Below are 21,304 nucleotides of genomic sequence, written 5' to 3'. Positions count from 1 at the left end.
AGGAGGCCTCATGAGCCGTGCTAGGACAATGTTGAGGTCCAAGGACACAACAGGAGGCCGAAGAGGGGGCTTTAGCTGAAGCAGACACTTCAGAAATCTACATATGGGTGTACCAGTGACACCTCAATGGTACGCACTTAGATGAACCCTGACCAAGGTGGTTTTGAGCCCAGACTCAGAAAAGTGCCACAAATAGTCCAAGAACCTGGGAAGCGGGCACGTGAATGAATCTAAGCCATGACCCTCACACCAGGTGGAGAACCTCTTCTACTTCAACCTGTAAGACTTCCTGGTGGAAGGCTTTCTGGAAGCTACCAGCACCTGGAGACGTTTTCCGAGAGATCCAGGAGCTGAAGGACTAGGCGCTCAACATCCAGGCTGTCAACGCTAACACCCGGAGGTTCAGATGACACAGGGTGCCCTGATTCTGTGTTATCATATTGGGTGTGGTCCCCAGTCTGATGGGATCCCTGATCGACAGGTCCTGAAGGAGATGGAACCAATCTTTCCTGGGCCAGTAGGGTGCTACGAGGATCATGGTCCCTCAGTACTGCTGGAGCTTCAGGAGAGTCTTCAGGAGGAGTGGAAGAGGAGGGTACGCATACAGGAGACCCTTCCCCCAATGAAGGGAGAAGGCATCAGAGGCTGGACGGCCGTTCCACGAGAACTGGGAGCAAGAATTGCTCAACTTGCAGTTGTACGGGGAGGCAAAGAGGTCCACATCCGGGTTTCCCCACCGGTGAAAGATCTGGACCACCACCGCCTGATTCAGGAACCACTTGTGCAGCTGAAAAGCATGGCTTAAGAGGTCTGCCAGTACATTCAGGGTCCCAGGTAGGTTCGAGCTCGCAGTGACAACCCCTGCGACAGGGCCCAGGTCCTGATCTGTACCATCTCCTGACAGAGGAGAAGCAATCCCATGCCTCCTTGCTTGTTGATATACCATATCGCAACCTGGGTGACTGTCCGAAAAAGGACTGTCTTGTGGGACAACCGATCCCGGAATGCTCAGAGAGCATAACTAATGTCCGAAGCTCTAAGAAGTTTATCTGGCAGTTCCCTGAGCAATCCAGTGACCTTGGTGTGGGGGCCGTCCACATAGGCTCCCCAGCCCTGAGGAGAGGCATCGGTGGTAAGAACCATCTGAGGTAGGGCAGCCTGTAAGGGAATCCCCTGCTCTAAATTGGAGAGATCCTCCCACCAGGACAGAGAGATCTAAAGAGGTTGTATGATGAAGACACGGGCCTCGAGGTCCTGAGATGCCTGATGCCACTGCGACCATAACGTCCATTGCGCCCTGCGCATGCGAAGGCAGGCTAACGGGGTAACATGTACTGAGGCTGCCATGTGAACCAATAAGCGAAGCAGGAGGCGAGCAATTACAGTCCGACTGCTGCGCATGAAGGTTGACAACAAAGCTAGGGAAAGGGCCCAATCGTGCGGCAAGAACACATTGGCTGGGCCCATACTATGGAACACGATGCCCCCTGAACTCAGATTACAGAATAATCTCAAAACTTTTAAGAAAAATTGAAAAGCATGGCTCTTTAAAAAGAGTCTGGAGGGTAGAGAATGAAAGTACACGGAAACGCAGATGCGAATGATTTTATTTAATCCTACATTTAAGAAGTAATATCTCAAAGAGATAGTAACTCAATAATATACCTGGACTAGACCTACCATGCTCAAATATTGATTTTATTTATGAAATTGTAACTGAACTTTATTGGCACTTGTTAGAATGTACGATAACCTATATTACATACCTTAGTCTCGCCTATTTGTAAACTGTTGCGATGGTATATAACTTAGTGACGGTATAGAAAAGTTTTTAAATAAATAAATAAATAAACAAACTTTCACCTGCACCATGTCTAGCCTGGCTCCTATGAAGTCCAGCTGGGCGACGGGCAGAGGTGAGATTTTGGTTAGTTAATAAAACCCAAAGACTGCAGCGTCTGCACTGTCAGGGTTAAAGTGTCCAGTGCCCCTGTGCGTGATTAACTTTTGACCAATCAGTCATCCAGGTATGGGAAGATGTGCACCACATGGCGCCTGAGATGCGCAGCCACCACTGCCAGGCACTTGGTGAAGACGCAAAGGGCTGAGACCAAACCAAAAGGCAGCACCCTGTACTGGTAGTGAGCCTTCCGCACCACAAAGCCAAGATACTTTTTGTGCCCTGGGAAGATGGCAATGTGGGTGTAGGCATCCTTGAGATCAAAGGAGCAGAGCCAGTCCCCTCTTTTGAGGGGGGAATCAGAGTGCCCAGGGAAACCATTTTGAACTTTTCTCTTGTGAGAAACGTGTTTAACACCCTGAGATCGTGAATGGGGCACAAGCCCCCATTTTTCTTCGGGATGAGGAAATACCACAAATAGAACCCTCGGCCCTGCTGAGGGTGAGGAACGGGCTCTAATGTTCCTGTGTGAGAAGGGCGGATAGCTTTGTCCGAAGTATGACCTGCTGGGCAGATGTACCCCACGATGGACAAGGGGGAGAGTTCTCTGGGATCTTTCTGAAATTGAGACGATACCCCTGGCGAATTATAGCAAAGACCCATTAGTCCAAAGTGAATGTCGCCCAGTGGTGGGCAAAGCAAAGAAGTCTGTCTCCCACTGGGGGGATCTAGCGTCAGAGGTACATCTTGCTGACCTGTGCTCCCTTGCCTCCAGTCAAAGGTCCATAGCCGGGGCCTGTTGGAGGGGGCTGGCTGAGGCCTAGGTGCTCGCTGTTGATAGGAACGGACCCTAGAACTGGCCCAGGGTGTGTAAGTCCGAGAAGTGGGGGGATAATATTTCCGCTGCTGGTATAAGGACTTCCTGGAGCTTGGCCTGGAAGATTTCCTGGCAGAAGATGGAGAGTCCAAAGCACTAGCGGACAGTTGTTGAAGGGTTTCATGATGATCCTTCAACTGAGCTACTGCATCTCTGACCTTATCTCCAAACAAGTTTTCACCCGTACATGGCAGGTCTGCCAACTTCTACTGCACCTCTGGCCGAAGATCGGATGCATAGAGCCAGGCCATCCTTGTTACGCTGGTGATGGACCTTTGGCCCGAGGTGGGGTTGACGCTACCCGTAGGGCAAGCCCCATGGGTCCCCACCATTGGGAGGCAGAGCTGACTAGGAGACGGAGGCCAACTGGAGCTTCGCCAATACTAGCCCACGTTCCCCACAGGTTGAGCCCTTGGGTGCCGGGGCCAGCTGGTCTTAGGCGGGCATTCGTGTGACGACTCCCAGTAGATGAGATGCAAGGGTTGCCAGGGACCAGCAGAGGTATCAAGGGACCAGCGTAGGTCCGGACGAGGCAGGGATCCAGAGACCCGGACGCCAAAAAGAAGAGGGCAGAGACAGGTGGCGCCCAGGTAATAGAAGGCCGAAGCCTGAAAGGCCGAGTCCAGGAAGATACCGAAGACGTAGTCAAAGGCAGGCTTGTGTCAGGGCAGGCGGCTGAGTAAGACAAGGTACAGAGTCTAACGGAGCAAGGGTCAAAGCCAGAGGGTCAATCTTGAGCGTGGTCCAATCTAGCAATGGTCAAAGCCAGAGAGTCAATCCTGAGCATGGTCCAACATAGCAAGGGTCAAAGCCGAAGGTCAGTCCAGCAAGACAAGGAAGGGACCAAGGTACGACTCAGGATCAGGAACCAGGAATGATGGGCAATGAGCCCACGAACAAACATGGAGACCTGTTGCCAAGGCAAGGAACTAGTGGCAGGCCCTGCCTTATATAGCATGGCCGATGATGTCATTATCCGGGGCCGCGGGCTAGATTCCCGCCACGGCCCCTTTAAAGGTGTGAGAGGCACACGCGTGTGCGCCTAAGCCAAGGCCTGCAGGAGGCCGGATGACGGCATCTCACCGCGGCCCATGTGGGGAGACCCACCGGGAGCTGAGGAGGTCCGCGGAGGAGCCAGGAACAGCCGAGGAGGCAGCAGGCACTCGGGGGCATAGGCGGCTGCCCACAGCCGCGAGCGAGGATGGTCAGGGTCCGAGATAGACGGCAGAGGCTCTGGCACCAGTATGGGGGCTGGTGGTGGGGCGGCAGAACACTCCACAGAGCTCAGAGCACCATATTCTGCACCCTGCGGTCCAGCTCCTCCTGAAAGTCTGGTGAGGACAGGACTAAGGGAGGGGGAAGACCGGTGCCTCTTCAGGTCTCTTAGGAGGCACTGTGCACAGCACCGATATTGGACTCCCGGGTTTATCAGAGGATGAGGCCTCCATACCACGGGGTTGCTTCGGTGGCGGTACGGTAGCCACCAGTACTACACCGAAAACAGAGCCATGTGCCGACAGTGACCAGTATTGATGCTTGTGGGATCTCCCACGGTGCTTGGTCCGGTCTTTCCCCAGTGCAGAGGAGGCAGAGGATCCTGATGTCCTGGAAATCGGCAAGACCACGGAGGACCGGTCCCCGTCCCCTCGGTCTTTACAAGATGCCGCCGGGGGTGTGGCAAGGAGAAGTATATCGAGTGGCTCCCCTTGACCCCCAGATGTCGAAGACTCCGACGCGGGCGTGGATGGAGCAGATTTTTGGGACCAAAATGTTTCTCCATTTTATCGAGGTGAGCAAGACGGCCCTTGGGGGACATCTGATTGCACAGCTGACACTCTCGGATTTGTGTGATGCCCCCAGGCAGAGGATGCAAACCTCATGCGGATCTGTAATGGACATGGTCCGTAGGCACTGGGAACACCGATGGAAGCTGGACAATGCCATGAAAAACAGCCGGCACGCGGTCGATGATCGGGGGCCACATAGAAGTGGGACGCCGGGAACTGACTGCGAAGAAGGGAGAAAAATGTTTACCTACCGCGCCAAGGAGATACACCAACAGCGAAAGGGGAACCGACTATGGACCAGGAGAAAAAATTGCAAATTTAAAGCGCAAAAGGCAAATGAAGCAGAGCTCCAAAAACTGCACTGCGGAAAAAGAGAGAATGAAGGGGGACCTCGCTTGGATGTGCAGATAGTGGCATGCTGGGCATGCTCAGTGTGCCAGTCAAAGCTTCTAGAAACTTTGACAAACGTTTTCCATGCCGGGTTCCTTCTGATAATGTCACCCATCTGTGAAGACTAACATCCTGCATGTCCTAGGAGAAAATTCTTTTTCACTCAACGCACATTAAAGCTCTGGAATTTGTTGCCAGAAGATGTGGTTAGTGCAGTTAGTGTAGCTGGGTTGAAAAAAGGTTTGATTAATTCTTGATGGTGAAGTCCATTAACTGCTATTAATCAAGTTGACTTAGGGAATAGCCACTGCTATTAATGGCTTCAGTAGCAGGGGATATACTTAGTGTCTGGGAACTTGCCAGGTACTTATAGCCTGGATTGGCCACTGTTAGAAACAGGATGCTGGGTTTGATGGACCCTTGGTCTGACCCAGTATAGCAATTTCTTTTGTTTCTTTTGTTCTTATGCATTAAAAGGACCATATGTCCTTATTTACACAGAACTTTCTGCACTATCCTGATGCATGTGCATTTAAAAACACCAAAGCAAATAAGGGGGGTGAATACTATCCCATTCATATTCTCCATTTGCAAGTACTCCAGGGCTTGCATTCAATAAGGTCCACGTGAACATGGGAAATATGTATACTTGTCAGGGAATGTAGTACTCAGCTATTAGTGTGATTGGAAAAGTTCTGCACAGTTCTTGTCTGGCTGGCTTCCTCCCAGTTGATCTAGTGATAGTCTAATATTTATTTTCTTCTTGTTCAGCACTATTCAATGAACAGTTATAATACAATATCTGAAAATAAAACAAGGCAGTAAAACTGAATTTGACACACACTAAAACTGAGTACATTCAAAATAAAGTCACAGAATGGCAAAAATAATAGACTTATTTTTATAGGTCAAATACACAGCTATGTTACTGGTATTCTATAGCATCCAAATGAATATAAATGAGGGAAGAGAGAATTGAAGCTAGGTAGTGAGAGGTATTAACTTGTTCTCTAAATACTAATCTTACCTTGAACCTTAATAACTGGAGTAATTACACTGGAATTTATACCAGGCTATGCTTTAAAAATTAGCCACAAAAGCAATAATGCTGTTATACTATTATCAAATATTAATTCAAAACTCTGATGCATGTGCTCACCTTAATTTAAGTCTGAATAACACAACTCGATATAGGTAGCTCACTGGTAAGTGCCTTCTCCGGCCAGTAGACAGAATAATTGGATGAACTGCTCCAACAACATATCCCTTTATGTAATATTCCTCCACTTTATTTGCAATATCCTTGAAAGAGTTTATCTTGATGACTTCAGGACTTGAGGACACTTATATAATTAGAAAAAGAAAAATACATTGTTATATATATGATAAAGATAAAGTTCTGATAGTAAAGAAAGATATCATTTGCATTTGCTACTGCTAGTTTACAAAACTGGATACAGATTAACACTTGATACATTTTAAAATATATGCATGCAAGTACGGGCATGATTAAAATTCTAGTGTATCTTCGCTCGCACGCTGATATGCACGTGTATGGGTGCATGTGGGCTCTTTTTAAAATTACCGTCAGTGTCAAATTGTTGTACATTCTGATTTTAAGGAAAGTTTTAGACATTTTCTTTGATGCTGCTTCAGATCAAAAACTATAAATTTATTTTTTATTTATTTAGACCCAGCAATTCCTGCTCCTTTCAGCCTTCAGCTCAATTGGAATCAGAGCTTGGATCTTGGTGACATTTGCAACTATCTGGTCACTGTAGCAACAGGCCTAGACTGGGGGCCATGCACAAGGCCTTCTTTGGAACCCTGCAATCATGGGTCCTGAATCTGGACACTGTCACCCTTAAGCAATAACCAGGACTCCCTCGCCATAAGGGGCTCTGAATGCTGTCTCTGCAGCCTTCCCAGTCCCAGCTGACTTGGGCAGTGGAAGACCCAAGTCAGGGATCAAACTGGGTGTCAGTATGATAGCATACCCACAAGGTAATTCAGCAAGCTTGCCTGTGCTTTGCATGACTAGGCCTAATGATTCTCTGAGTAATACTGCACTATGGTTGACTCTTATTTAACAGTCTTAGGGGGTAATTTTCCAAAGGTATCGCACGCGATATCTAAATCGGGACGAAGTCAGGGCGGCCTTGGGGCAGACTCCGTGACGACTTCGCTGACGGCAAAAAGGTAGGATACCTTATCGCTGCCAGCAGTGTGCCCGATCGCACCACCTTTCACGGTGGCGCTATTGGGTGCGAAAGCCGGCAGCGATCACACTGTGGAGGTGTGATCGGGCCTGCCCCCTGCCCCCCGTTACTGCCGGATTTTCTAAGGTCTGTGACCTTAGAAAATCCAGGCCTTAGTGGCTTCAATCAATTTATACTTCGAAGAGGAAAGATATTGTCTTCTATAGTTTTAAAATTAGCCTGTATACCTGCAAGCAGAGTATTTAGCTTAGTTGATATTGATTGGTGGGGCTGAAATTCTGGTTTAAATATTTCATTAAAGTATTCTGGTAAGAGCGTTATTCATGGCAGGACCAGCAATTTGGAACTTAGTCCCACTAGAAATATGTTCTATAATCAATTCACAAGGAATTCAAGAAAGCAATAAAAACATACTTATTTACTTAGCCTTCCAATCAGAAAATTATCCTACTCTCTGCAGAGAATTTTTGACTACCATTATTGAGTTTATTGTTTCGTAAAGTGTAAATTTTGCATTGTCTGTTGCCTTTTAAAATTGTGTGTTATTCATGTAACCCGCCCTGATTGAAGAAGGGCACAGGTTAGAAATAATTTGAAATAGGCAAATAAATAAATTATAAGTAAGCACTTTAGAGGGAAATGCTGCTGAACAGCCATAAACTTAATAATATAAACAATGGAACTATCGAGAATTGGGGCAGAGAGATTCACAGACATCCACACACATACATCTACTCTTCTCTCTCTCCCTCTTTCTCAGCTGCACAATTCTCTGTAATATACAGATTTGTAACAAGCTGATATCTTATATAAGATATGTTTACAATAATATCTGGCTTTGGGTTTATCATATTCTTCTACTATACTCGGGACCTAAATTAATATTATTACTATTATTATATTTTGGGGGCTTATCTTTATGGGATTTTCAGAGGACCTCTAGTTGGGTAAGTAGAACTTATGTTTGTATATTGTATGTACTAGAAATTTTCTTTCTAGTCAAACATATCCAAAAGTCTGCATAATACCTTTAAATTTTGGTTAAAGGGTGGTTGATAACTCTGTATTGTGAAGAACCTTGATACATTGTTTCAATTTGGTCAGAAACTGGATGAAATCTTTAGATTATCAAAAGTCCCAGTGGTGCCTTTTCAATGTAGGTGATAAGACTGAGTGACACTCTATATTTTGAAGAATTGTGGGTCTAGACAGAGTGAAATTTATAGTCAAAAATCCTTGTAATCAAACTTGGTGACATTGCATGGCATGGTATTTTTTTCATTCTAAGGGGTACATTTTCAAAGAATTATGTGAATAAATATTAGCATACACATACGAAAGAAGCCTGTACTCACGTAATTATTATTTTGTAAAAGTTGAAAGTAAATAAGCAAATGTTGCTTACCTGATGTAACAGGTGTTCTCACAGGACAGCAGGATGTTAGTCCTCACAAATGGTGACATCGAGGATGGAGCCCACCACGGAAAACTTCTGTCAAAGTTTAAACAGAACTTTGACTGGCCCCTACTGGGCATGCCCAGCAAGGCACTGACCCTGCAGCCAGCAGGGGTCTCCCTTCAGTCTGATTTTCAAAGCTACAGGCAGTGCCTAGAAAGTAAGAATAAAACGAACCCAACACCGCGGGGAGGCGGGCGGGTTTCGTGAGGACTAACATCCTGCTGTCCTGTGAGAACACCTGTTACATCAGGTAAGCAACATTTGCTTTCTCACAGGACAAGCAGGATGGTTGTCCTCACAAATGGGTGAGTACCGAGCTGAGGATGTCCCGATTTGCACCAAATGTACCCAACGGTGTGCAGCAGGCACAATAAGTGAGGAGAAATTTGGGAAAGGGCATCCGCACCCAACCGGGTAGGTGGAAGGGTGTTGGTACATCAGGTTGGAAAAAGGTTACGCAAGACAGACTGGCCGAAGATGGAATCCTGTCTTCCAGCCTTGTCCAAACAATAATGGGCTGCAAAGGTATGGAGAGAACTCCAGGTTGCAGCTTTGCAGATGTCAGGAAGCGGCACCGATCGAAGGTGTGCCACTGACGTCGCCATGGCCTTCACAGAGTGTGCTTTAACACGGTCTTGAAAAGGAATGCCAGCTTGCTCATAGCAAAAAGAAATGCAGTCCGCCAACCAGGAAGAAAGAGCCTGCTTACCCACAGGTTGTCCCAACTTATTAGGATGGAAAGAGACGAATAATTGAGTGCTCTTCCTGTGGGAAACTGTACGGTCTAGGTAAAAAGCTAGAGCCCGTTTACAGTCTAGGGTATGCAGGGTCTGCTCTCCAGAGTTGGAGTGGGGCCTGGGAAAAAAGATAGGTAGTATGATGGATTGATTGATATGAAACTCAGAAACTACCTTAGGTAAAAATTTAGGGTGAGTGCGGAGTACCGCGCGGTCCTGCAGGAGCTTAGTGTAAGGCGGATAGGTAACTAGGGCCTGTAATTCACTAACCCTGCGAGCTGAAGTAATAGCCAAAAGGAATAACACTTTCCAAGTGAGATATTTAAAGTCACAGGAGTGCAGAGGTTCGAAAGGAGGTTTCATAAGACGACCAAGAACCAGGTTAAGGTCCCAGGATGGGGCCGGAGGACGCAAGGGCGGCTTTAGATGGAGCAAGCCCTTAAGAAAGCGTGTTACTAGGGGTTGTACTGAAATAGGATTACCCCCAATACCCTTATGGAAGGCGGCTACCGCACTGACATGCATTCTGATAGAAGAGGTTTTAAGACCTGATTCAGAGAGATGCCATAAATAGTCCAAGAATTTGGAGATTGGACAGGAAAGGGGATCAAGGGACTGAGAAGTGCACCATGATGTGTACCTTTTCCATTTGTATGAGTAAGACTTTCTTGTGGAAGGCTTTCGTGAAGCTATCAGGACCCGAGAAACGGAATCTGAAAGGTTGAAAGGCTGAAGGACTAACCTTTCAACATCCATGCCGTCAGGGACAAGACTTGGAGGTTGGGATGGAGGAGGCATCCGTCGTTTTGAGTGAGCAGATGCGGGTCCTTTCCCAGAGGAATGTGCCTGCGGATGGAGAGATCCTGGAGTATTGGAAACCATACTTGGCGTGGCCAGTAAGGTGCTATCAGGATCATGGTTCCTCCGTCCTGGCGTAGCTTCACGAGAGTCTTTGACACAAGAGGGAGTGGAGGGAATGCATAGAGCAGACCGGTTGTCCACTTGAGGGAGAATGCATCCCTCGGCCGAGAGTGCTGGCTCCGAATGAGAGAGCAGTAATCGTCCACTTTGTGGTTCTGAGGGGACGCAAAGAGGTCTATGCGAGGAGAACCCCACTTGTGAAACAGAGAGGTCGCTACCAGAGGATCGAGTGACCACTCGTGTGGTTGGAAGACACGGCTCAGCTGGTCTGCCAATATATTGTCTACTCCCGGCAGGTAAGTGGCCCTGAGGTACATGGAGTGGGAGAGGGCTTCCGCCCAGATCTGCGCAGCTTCCTGACACAGAAGGAAGGAGCCTGTGCCTCCCTGCTTGTTTATGTACCACATGGCCACTTGGTTGTCCGTCTGGATTAAGATTATCTGATGAAAGAGATGATCTTTGAAAGTGCGGAGCGCATAGCGGATTGCTCGAAGTTCCAGGAAATTGATCTGGTGTTCGGCTTCCTCTTTGGACCATAACCCTTGGGTTTGAAAGTCGTCCACATGGGCTCCCCAACCGATGTGAGAAGCGTCGGTGGTTAGGATTACTTGCGGATCCGGTGGAAGAAAGGGTAAGCCCTGAAGGAGGTTGACCTGAGTCGTCCACCAGGTTAAGGATAGGCGCAGCGCTTGTGTGACTGTGACTATGGAGGACAGAGGCTGAAAAGCTTGAATCCATTGGTGTCGTAGAGTCCATTGTGTTACTCTCATGGCTAGTCGGGTCATGGGAGTGACTTGAACCGAGGATGCCATGTGCCCTAGGAGAATGAGGAACTGGCGAGCCGTGGCAATGTTCTGAGACTGGAGCTGGCGAGCCAGGGACATTAGGGTGTGGACCCTCTGAAGAGGAAGGTAAGCCTTTGCCTGTAAGGTGTCCAAGTCTGCCCCAATGAAGGATAAGGTTTGAGACGGGACTAAGCAAGATTTCTCGTAATTGACGAGAAACCCTAAGGAAAGGAGTGTTTGAATTGTCAATTTTAGGGAGGATTGAGCTATCTGTTGGGTGGAGGCCCTGATTAGCCAATCGTCCAGGTATGGGTAGACGTGGACACCTTCCTTCCTTAGGAATGCTGCTACCACTACGAGACATTTGGTAAAGACTCGTGGGGCAGAAGCTAGACCGAAAGGTAGGACACGGTATTGATAATGGTCGTGGCCTACTAGAAACCGCAGATATTTGCGATGGGATTGTGTGATCGCAATGTGGGTATAAGCGTCCTTGAGGTCGAGAGAGCACAGCCAATCCCCTCTTTGTAGCAGAGGGAGCAGCGCGCCTAGGGTTACCATTTTGAACTTCTCTTTTTGAAGGTATTTGTTGAGGGCTCGAAGGTCCAAAATGGGACGTAGTCCCCCTGATTTCTTTGGTATTAGGAAGTATCTGGAATAGAATCCCTTGCCTCGTTGAGAGGGAGGAACGGGTTCTATAGCATTTGATTGCAGAAGAAGGGATACTTCCTGTTGTAATTGAGCCAAATGGGTGGATAGACTCCACGCTTGAAGAGGCGGGGAGTCTGCCGGAAGAGATATGAAGTTGAGGTGGTAACCCTGTGCGATAATTGTTAGCACCCACTGATCTGAGGTGATCTGCAACCAAGGTTGTAGAAAATGGTACAGTCGACCTCCTACAGGGATGTCCGGAAGAGGGGTTTGGCATGTGTTCCCTACAGGGGAGTCAAAGGCCAGCCGCAGGCCCAGGAGGAGGGGCTACAGTAGGCCTTTGTTTCCTAGGCTGACGCGGCTGAGGCCTAGTAGAGGATCGAGCTGGACGAGGCCTGGCCGATGGAGGGTAATAACGGCGTGGTCGAAAGAATGACTTCTTAGAGTCTTTCTTTTGCGGTTGCTTGGAGGTCAGCTCAGGTGGGACAGATGAGAGTTGTTTCAACGTCTCATGGTGGTCTTTTAACTCCGCCACAATCTGCTGAATTTGCTCTCCAAACAAATTATCGCCTAAGCAGGGTAAATCAGCAAGACGATCCTGAACCTCTGGGCGAAGGTTGGATGATTTTAACCAAGCCCAACGTCTGGCTGAGATGGCTGTGGCTGAAACTTTTGTGGAAGCATCGAATATGTCGTAGGCAGTCCTAATCTCGTGCTTCCCTGCCTCAAATCCCTTGTGAAGAAGGGCTTGAAGCTGCGGTTGGTATTGGTCTGGCAACGTGTCAGCATAGTCTTGCATCTGCTTAAGGATGGCTCTGTTGTACTGAGTCATGTAAAGTTGATATGAAGCTATGCGTGAAATCAACATAGCTCCATGATAGACTTTCCGTCCAACACTATCTAGGAACTTGTTGTCCCTGGTAGGTGGGGTAGAAGAGTGTGGCTTAAGACGCTTGGCCTTCTTCTGCGCGGACTCAACCACAACAGAGCGATGATCCAGTTGAGGTTTTTGGAAACCTGGTGCTGACTGGACAAGGTAGGTGGAGTCAGCTTTTTTGTTAACTGGGGACACTGATGAAGGAGATTCCCAGTTTTTCTTGAGCAGATCCAAAAACACCTGGTGTATAGGGATGGAAGCGATGATTTTTGGAGCATCCAGAAATTGAAGGAGTTCCATCATCTGGTGTCTGTCATCAGCTTCAGATTGTAGTTGAAAGGGTACAACTTCTGACATCTCTTTCACAAAATTAATGAAAGATAGATCCTCAGGAGGAGATCTTTTTCTACTCTCTGTAGGAGATGGTGGCGAAGGCAAATCTGTGTCAGAAGATGTATCATCATCATCACCCCAGGTATCGTAGGGATCAAGTGGGGCTTGTAGCCCTGATGGACCTGGCTGAGGCTCTGAAGGCATCGATGGAAACCGAGGTGGAATCGGTGCCGTAGGTGGAACCAGAAATGGCATCGATGGCTTCGGTGCTGCCGATGGAATCGGTGCCTGGCGTGGAATGGATGGAACCGAAGGATATATCGGTGGAGATATACCAGAAGGCACCGATGGAACCACCCCGGAAGGGGGAATCCGGAATGGTGTTTCTCCTGCCGATGAAAATCCAGTCGGAGACGGTGGTGTTGTCGATGGTACTGGAATCACCGATGGAAGGGCCGTCATGAGCGCCTCCATGCGGCTCAGTAGCGGTGCTAGCGCTTGTATCAACGGCTCGGTAGTTGGTTCCCTCGGTGGCGAAGCCGGTGCCGGTGTCGGTGTTGGGGGCGGCACTGGAACCGGTGCCGGAGACGGTGCCGATGGAGGTTGCAATTTCTTCATCGCTTTCTCGATGGCCTCCTGGACCAGCCGGTCCAGTTCTGCCCGGAGACCAGGGGTAACCATACCCGGCTCGACGGGAGAGGGAGGCTGAGGCAGGGCCGGAGGGACCACCGTAACCGGTGGGATCACGGCCCCCGCACCCCGGGAGGGTGAGGGTTTCCTCGATGCCGGCGAACGAGACGTGGAGGGTGTCCGGTCTGTTCGCGGCTTCTTTGTCGGTGGCTCGGCTTGAGCAGAGGTCGATGGCTGTGGATCCTCGACAGGCCGAGACTTGTGCCGTCGATGGCGGTGCCTTTCCTTCCGATCCCCTCGCCCATCCGGGGAAGGGACGGGAGTCGACGGCCGAGAAGCGATCGATGGCGGACGGTCACCGGAGGGTTGACGATGATGGTACAACTTCGACGGTGCCGGTTCCGATGACGTCGATGCTATCGATGGCGTTGGGATGGGTGCATGGAAGAGGAGTCCCATCTTCTCCATCCTGGCTTTGCGACCCTTGGGTGTCATTAAGGCACATTTGGTGCAAGTCAGGACATCATGCTCACTACCCAAACACATTACACAAACCCTGTGGGGGTCTGTGATGGACATAGTCCGGGTACAATCCGGACAACGGCGGAACCCCGTTGCCATGGCCTGAAGCCAAAATTTAGGCTGGGGATCGGTAAGTGCCAATAGGCCTCAAGGGCCAAAATCGACGGTAGTCGATGGAAAAAGGCAAAAAACTTACCGGGTTCCGTAAGATGACTAAAAAATTTGTCGAAGGGAGACCCCTGAGGGGCAAATTTTCTTAGGAAATTAACTTCCAAATTCCTGTCAGGAACGTGGTTAGAGAGCTCCTTTCACCGCGTGGCAACTGCTGCGCGGAAAAAAGAAGACTGAAGGGAGACCCCTGCTGGCTGCAGGGTCAGTGCCTTGCTGGGCATGCCCAGTAGGGGCCAGTCAAAGTTCTGTTTAAACTTTGACAGAAGTTTTCCGTGGTGGGCTCCATCCTCGATGTCACCATTTGTGAGGACAACCATCCTGCTTGTCCTGTGAGAATGTACTTTACATTTTGTGCGCCAAATACGTGTGTATAAAAGGGGCAGTCCAGGGGCATTCTGGGGTGAAGCCAAGAGTTACTATTTTAAAAGACACATGCATACATTTGGCAACTTTGTAATTTTACACCTGCTAATTATTTGGCATAATTGATATTAGACTTACTTATTGTACATTATTGGCAAGATGGGAGGTCTGGGGGAACTAGGGGAATTCAGGCTGAAGAATCTGAACAAACCGGTGGTGTAATTGGTAAACTGTTAATTTTAATTATGTATGCCTGTTTTAAAATATGATGACTTAATGTGCGTAAATCAGGTTAAGTCCTACTTTCTATTGACAAGTAAAATATATGCACATATATTTTTAAAATAGGCAGAAAAATACATGCGTTCAATACATTAAAACAGTAGTTCTCTACCTTTTTTCAGCAGGGACACACCTGACATGGTTCTCACATATGTGACAAACTGAACATGTGACCGTCACGGGGTTATATATAAGTATACACTCTGCATCCATGGGAACCCCCTTGACCCCCAACAATAGATCAGAACAGAACTAGGTCATTACCCATACAACTCACCATACAAAAAAGATATTCTGGTTCTGGTGACATCTCAGTAAAGCAAAAAAAATTCCCCTTACTACTAGGTACAATAGTCTTCCTTTTGAAAAGACAGTAATTTACCACTAATGCATATCCTATTGAGAAAACACAATAAATAAGATTGATACAAATGCCTACATGCTAGTAAAATACCTCACCTCGGTCACACACAAAGCCGACCTTCACCAAGGACAGAAAGACCACAAATTATAAATATGGAGACAGAAACTGGAATGGAAAACAAAAAAAGCCACTCTGTATGCAGTGCAAACTTGGAGAAATGGAAACAAATAAAGCACCTAACATAGGGCCTCATTTTCCAATATCGCATGCGATACCAAAAAGGGGTGTACCTTATGCTAATAAGCATGTGTATCACAAATTGCTGTTATTGCAAGATTAGCCCAATTTGGGCTACATAGCCAGTATATATTGAGGTTCATGATGTGAGAGAGAGAGAGAGAGAGAGAGAGAGAGAGAGAGCGCTTGATGGACACTCTACCTGGGCAACAACAAGCTAGGTGGAAAGAACATTGCCCAAATCTCATCTTGGAGATTTGGGCAATGGCCAGCAAATCTTCACAAGAGACCACTGTTCTCTTCGTACATCTCACGTTGAATGTCAAAGTGGCCCCTACCCCCCTACACTAATACTTAACCCTCGCCTCGAGTTACTAGGTGGGCCTCTCATAGGGATACAAATACCTGTCTAGGGAGGAGACACTATAGCAAGGCACTCTCTCTCTCTCTTTTTCTCTCTCTCTCTCTCCAGGAGCCTGAAACAGGCTGTCTGGGACTATCGTGCACCGCGATAAAAGAAACCGGCAAATATCGTGCACTGCGATAAAAGACTGAAAGAATCATCGTGCACTGGGAAAACATCGCGTGCGGCGCTAATGTTTTCGTGAATGGCGAAAACATCGCCGCACGCGATTTTTCCCCACTGCACGAAAGAAGCCTCATTTGCATTGGTAACGCCCCCTAATGCGTTACCAATGCGATATTGGAAAATAAGGCCCATGATATTATGATTGAACATAAGAACATGCCATACTGGGTCAGACCAAGGGTCCATCAAGCCCAGCATCCTGTTTCCAACAGTGGCCAATCCAGGCCATAAGAACCTGGCAAGTACCCAATAACTAAGTCTATTCCATGTTACTGTTGCTAGTAATAGCAGTGGCTATTTTCTAAGTCAACTTAATTAATAGCAGGTAATGGACTTCTCCTCCAAGAACTTATCCAATTCTTTTTTAAACACAGCTATACTAACTGCACTAACCACATCCTCTGGCAACAAATTCCAGAGTTTAATTGTGCGTTGAGTAAAAAAAAACTTTCTCCGATTAGTTTTAAATGCGCCACATGCTAACTTCATGGAGTGCCCCCTAGTCTTTCTATTATCCGAAAGAGTAAATAATCGATTCACATCTACCCGTTCTAGACCTCTCATGATTTTAAACACCTCTATCATATCCCCCCTCAGCCATCTCTTCTCCAAGCTGAAAAGTCCTAACCTCTTTAGTCTTTCCTCATAGGGGAGCTGTTCCATTCCCTTTATCATTTGGTAGCCCTTCTCTGTACCTTCTCCATCGCAATTATATCTTTTTTGAGATGCGGTGACCAGAATTGTACACAGTATTCAAGGTGTGGTCTCACCATGGAGCGATACAGAGACATTATGACATTTTCCGTTTTATTCACCATTCCCTTTCTAATAATTCCCAACATTCTGTTTGCTTTTTTGACTGCTGCAGCACACTGAACCGACGATTTCAATGTGTTATCCACTCTGACGCCTAGATCTCTTTCTTGGGTTGTAGCACCTAATATGGAACCTAACATTGTGTAACTATAGCATGGGTTATTTTTCCCTATATGCATCACCTTGCACTTATCCACATTAAATTTCATCTGCCATTTGGATGCCCAATTTTCCAGTCTCACAAGGTCTTCCTGTAATTTATCACAATCTGCTTGTGATTTAACTACTCTGAACAATTTTGTATCATCTGCAAATTTGATTATCTCACTCGTCGTATTTCTTTCCAGATCATTTATAAATATATTGTAAAGTAAGGGTCCCAAAACAGATCCCTGAGGCACTCCACTGCCCACTCCCTTCCACTGAGAAAATTGTCCATTTAATCCTACTCTCTGTTTCCTGTCTTTTAGCCAATTTGCAATCCACAAAAGGACATCACCACCTATCCCATGACGTTTTACTTTTCCTAGAAGCCTCTCATGAGGAACTTTGTCAAACGCCTTCTGAAAATCCAAGTATACTACAGCTACCGGTTCATCTTTGTCCACATGTTTATTAACTCCTTCAAAAAAGTGAAGCAGATTTGTGAGGCAAGACTTGCCTTGGGTAAAGCCATGCTGGACCATATCGAACGCGGCCGATAGGTCCAACATTACTAATAGAAATCTTTGTCCTGAGTCGAACCCTCTCAAAACCGTATCCTGCAATGATAGTAACAGTGTTTCAGTACTGTGATTCTTTCTGAATCCGTACTGTGTGGCATATATTAGATCATTTTGTTCCAGATGTTCATTCAGTTTTAGTACCACTTTTTGAATCAATTTTGCAATGCTAGGCAGGACTGATATTGGTCTATAATTGTTTAATATTTTGGTATCAAGATTTTTCTTTTTTAGGATTGGCTTAATGATAGCACGTTTTAGCTGTTCTGGTAATATGCCTTCTTCTAGGGATTTATTGATGATTAGTGTCAATGTTGGTGCTATTATATGATTTAATTGTTTTAGGGTTTGAACTGGAATTACACGTATTGTATGCTTTGCAGGATTTAAAATTTGGATTAATTTAGTTACTTCTGATAGTGTGACTTCTTTAAAATTCTCCCAGCTTGTTATATCTTGCGTTGTCACCTTATCTAATTTTATATTTAAAGTGTCAATTTAAATGTTTCAAAACAGTTGATGAACAGAATAACATAAAACAATTAAAAACTCATATTGTCCAAATACCAATTAAATATTTCAAAACAGACAGATTACATAATACCCAATAATTAAAATGGCAGTTAATCAAGAAAAATAAACTTAAAAAGACACCTTTACTTACCATCTCTAGCAAATCTCCTACTCCTTTCTCTTGCAGGCCAAAAGCACACACCAGAAGCAGCAGCGGCTGCTGAAGCTCTGTCCTCACGATCCTCTTCTTAGGTCCACAACCAGTCACTCACTCACACATACATAACCCAAATTAGACCCCATGACCAGTCTTTGTCTCTCACGCACACACCAGTCATCTTCCTGACCAGTCTCTCTCTCTCACCCAGAAACACATCACCTCCCTGACCAGTCTCTCTCTCAATCACACACATGCTCTCTTTTATATACAAGCTTAAAATCACACACAAATGCTCTCGCACCCATTCACACCCACATACACTAGCACACCCACACACACCAGCACGCATTCACTCACACCATCTCTCACCCAGGCACCCAATCACACCCACACACACCAGCCATCACCCAGGCACCCATTCACACCCACACACACCAGCCCTCACCCAGGCTCCCATTCACACCCACATCCAAGCTCCCATTCTCACATGCATGCACCAGGCCTCACCGCCAAACCTCTTCTTCCTTCACTGCAGGGATGGGCTCCAGTTCCACCATGGCTTTACTCCAGCGGGACTTCTTTTTTGCCACAACAGGGATGGGTTCCCATGGCAGCCTTGCTTGGCCAGGGTCAAGCTTCCTCTTCGCAGCCACAGGAATGGGCTCCCATGATGGTCTTGCTTGGCCAGGGTCAGGCTTCCTCTTCGCCACCACGCGGATGGGATCCCGTGGTGGCCTTGATTCGTTGGGGTCGGGTTTCTTCTTTGCCACCACGGGGATGAGCTCCCGTGGCGGCCTTGCTTCATCGGGGTCGGGTTTCCTCTTCACTGCCACGAGGATGAGCTCCTGTGGCGGCCTTGCTTCATCGGGTCAGGCTTCTTCACCGCCATGGGGATAAGCTCCCGTGGCGGCCTCACTTTGACACTGACACTCCTCCCAACCCCCCACGCCCGGCCTATGCTATATCTCATTTTCCTGCCTCACCCGTCAATCATAAGCTTCCTCCCTTCTTCCTACTCCCACTGGCAGGTAGAAGGGAGAAGGCTTCCGATTGAACTGCGCAGCGGCAGGAAGAATGGAGGAGGCCTGCCATTGGCCCACGGGGACAGGGAACAGGGAAGCACAACTGGGGCAGTGGGACACTGGGAGCTACGACACACCTGTCGGTGCTTGGCGACACACTGGTGTGTCGCGACACACTGGTTGAGAATCGCTGCTTTAAAATACTCTTCTTGTTGAGCTCTAACCAATGAATAGTTATAATAAAATATTTGAAAATAAAACAAGGCAGTAAAACTGAATTTAACACACACTAAAACAGTAAATTCAAAATAAAGTCACAGAATGGCAAATATAACAAGCTTATTTTTATAGGTCAAATCCACAGCTATGTTGGTGGTATTCTACAACATCCATAGGCATAACGAAGATGAATATGAATGAAAGAAGAGGGAACTGAAATAGGGAATGAGAGATGTTACTTTGTTCTCTATATACTAATCTTATCTTGAATCTTAACAACTGGAGCAATTAAGTAAGAATTTATATCGCACAATGCGTTAAAGTTTTGACACAAAAGCAATAATGCTGTTAATGCATTGCCTGTATTTGCTCATAAGCATACATACCTGGGTTCTAAAATGCTATTGAAGATTTATGTGCAGCCATATGATCATATATGCAGCCATTAGTAGTTATTTGAAATGAATATATTGTACCCATGAGTTTGTTATAGTTTATTTTACTTGTCAAAACTTTTCCATTGTGTGAGCTGCTTAGAAAGATTATAGATATTCTGACTTGTGTTGGAATTGGTTTTCAGTAAAACAGTCCCTCATTTGATACATTACATATCTATCCCTGTAATTTAAGCTATACCTTTTCCTTACAACTTCTTTTCATGCTAGCTTGTATCCTAGTGAATGTGTGGGCTGCCCATACTAGAGCTGATATCTTGCAATTCTTACTTATTCCTCCTTTTTATTCTCACTAAACTTCCTTCCATAAAAGGAAGGTGTTCTTAATTTCTGCTATCCCTCAAATTTCTCTTCTTCCTGAAAGAGAGTATGTCTACATCCAAGGATTTTATTTTATTTATTTAAGGTTTTTCTATACCGGCATTCATGATAAGATCATATCATGCCGGTTTACATATAACAGGGGGTGCAAAAACTGTTCTTTTAACAAGTGCGAAGGAAGCAAAAGTTACAATAAAACAAGGTTGTAGAACTGGGGGAGGAAGGAGACAAGGATAGCAGCGTAAAAAATTTACAGAGGTAACTTATTTACAATGTGCAGTGATGTCTCTTTATGGATACACATCTATATAAGAATACACATCTATATAAGAAAAATAAATAAAAGGCCCTGTAACCTTGTATTTTTTTCTCTCTAAGTGCTCTCAAACATGGAAGCATTTGATTTCAAAGTTTTAAATGAGCAAATATATTCCTATTGTAAGAGAAAAGATGAGTTTGAATTCTTTGATTTGTCATGGCATGACATTGGACAACAAAAGATAAAATATAACTAGGAACTCAAGAAAGAAAAGATAAAAGAAATGCCAATGTATGCAAAGAATTTGCAGAGGTCTATTTGTGCTTAACAAAAGACAATGTTGATCTGTCCAATCAGTGATTGCAGCTTATAAATAATTTTGAAAAGGATCAAATCTCCATTAAAATACAAAGAACTCAAGTGATACAAACTACAAATTATTTTTTAGCTGTTAGTGAAAAATTAGAAGTACTTAAGGCACAAGTTAAGCATTTAAAAAGCAGAGTTGCTTACCTGTAACAGGTGTTCTCTGAGGACAGCAGGGTGTTAGTCCTCATCATGGGTGACATTATCGGATGGAGGCTGGCATGGAACTTTGATCTCAAAGAATCTAGAACTTTTAAACAAGTCCTACTGAGCATGTGCAGCTGTAGTCATCACCCTGCCCCCTAGGCAGAGTACCTCAATTCAAAATATACCTAATACTTGGAGAAACCAACTCCC

General features: G+C 46.2%; 1 protein-coding gene across 2 annotated transcripts in view; it reads right to left on the bottom strand.

The window, feature by feature from the left end:
• The window catches only part of RFTN2 (raftlin family member 2), a 527,077-nt gene that overhangs the window by 483,963 nt on the left and 21,810 nt on the right, over positions 1-21,304 (bottom strand). For both annotated transcript variants that reach the window (XM_029606043.1, XM_029606044.1), the window contains one exon: positions 6,114-6,297. In XM_029606043.1, the coding sequence (XP_029461903.1) occupies positions 6,114-6,297 (184 nt within the window). The remainder of the gene's footprint in view (positions 1-6,113; positions 6,298-21,304) is intronic.

The sequence above is a fragment of the Rhinatrema bivittatum genome, chromosome 6, assembly GCF_901001135.1.
Source record: "Rhinatrema bivittatum chromosome 6, aRhiBiv1.1, whole genome shotgun sequence".
NCBI classification, from domain to species: domain Eukaryota; kingdom Metazoa; phylum Chordata; class Amphibia; order Gymnophiona; family Rhinatrematidae; genus Rhinatrema; species Rhinatrema bivittatum.
Note: the sequence above shows the minus strand (reverse complement) of the source record. Positions and strands in the feature narration are given on the sequence as shown.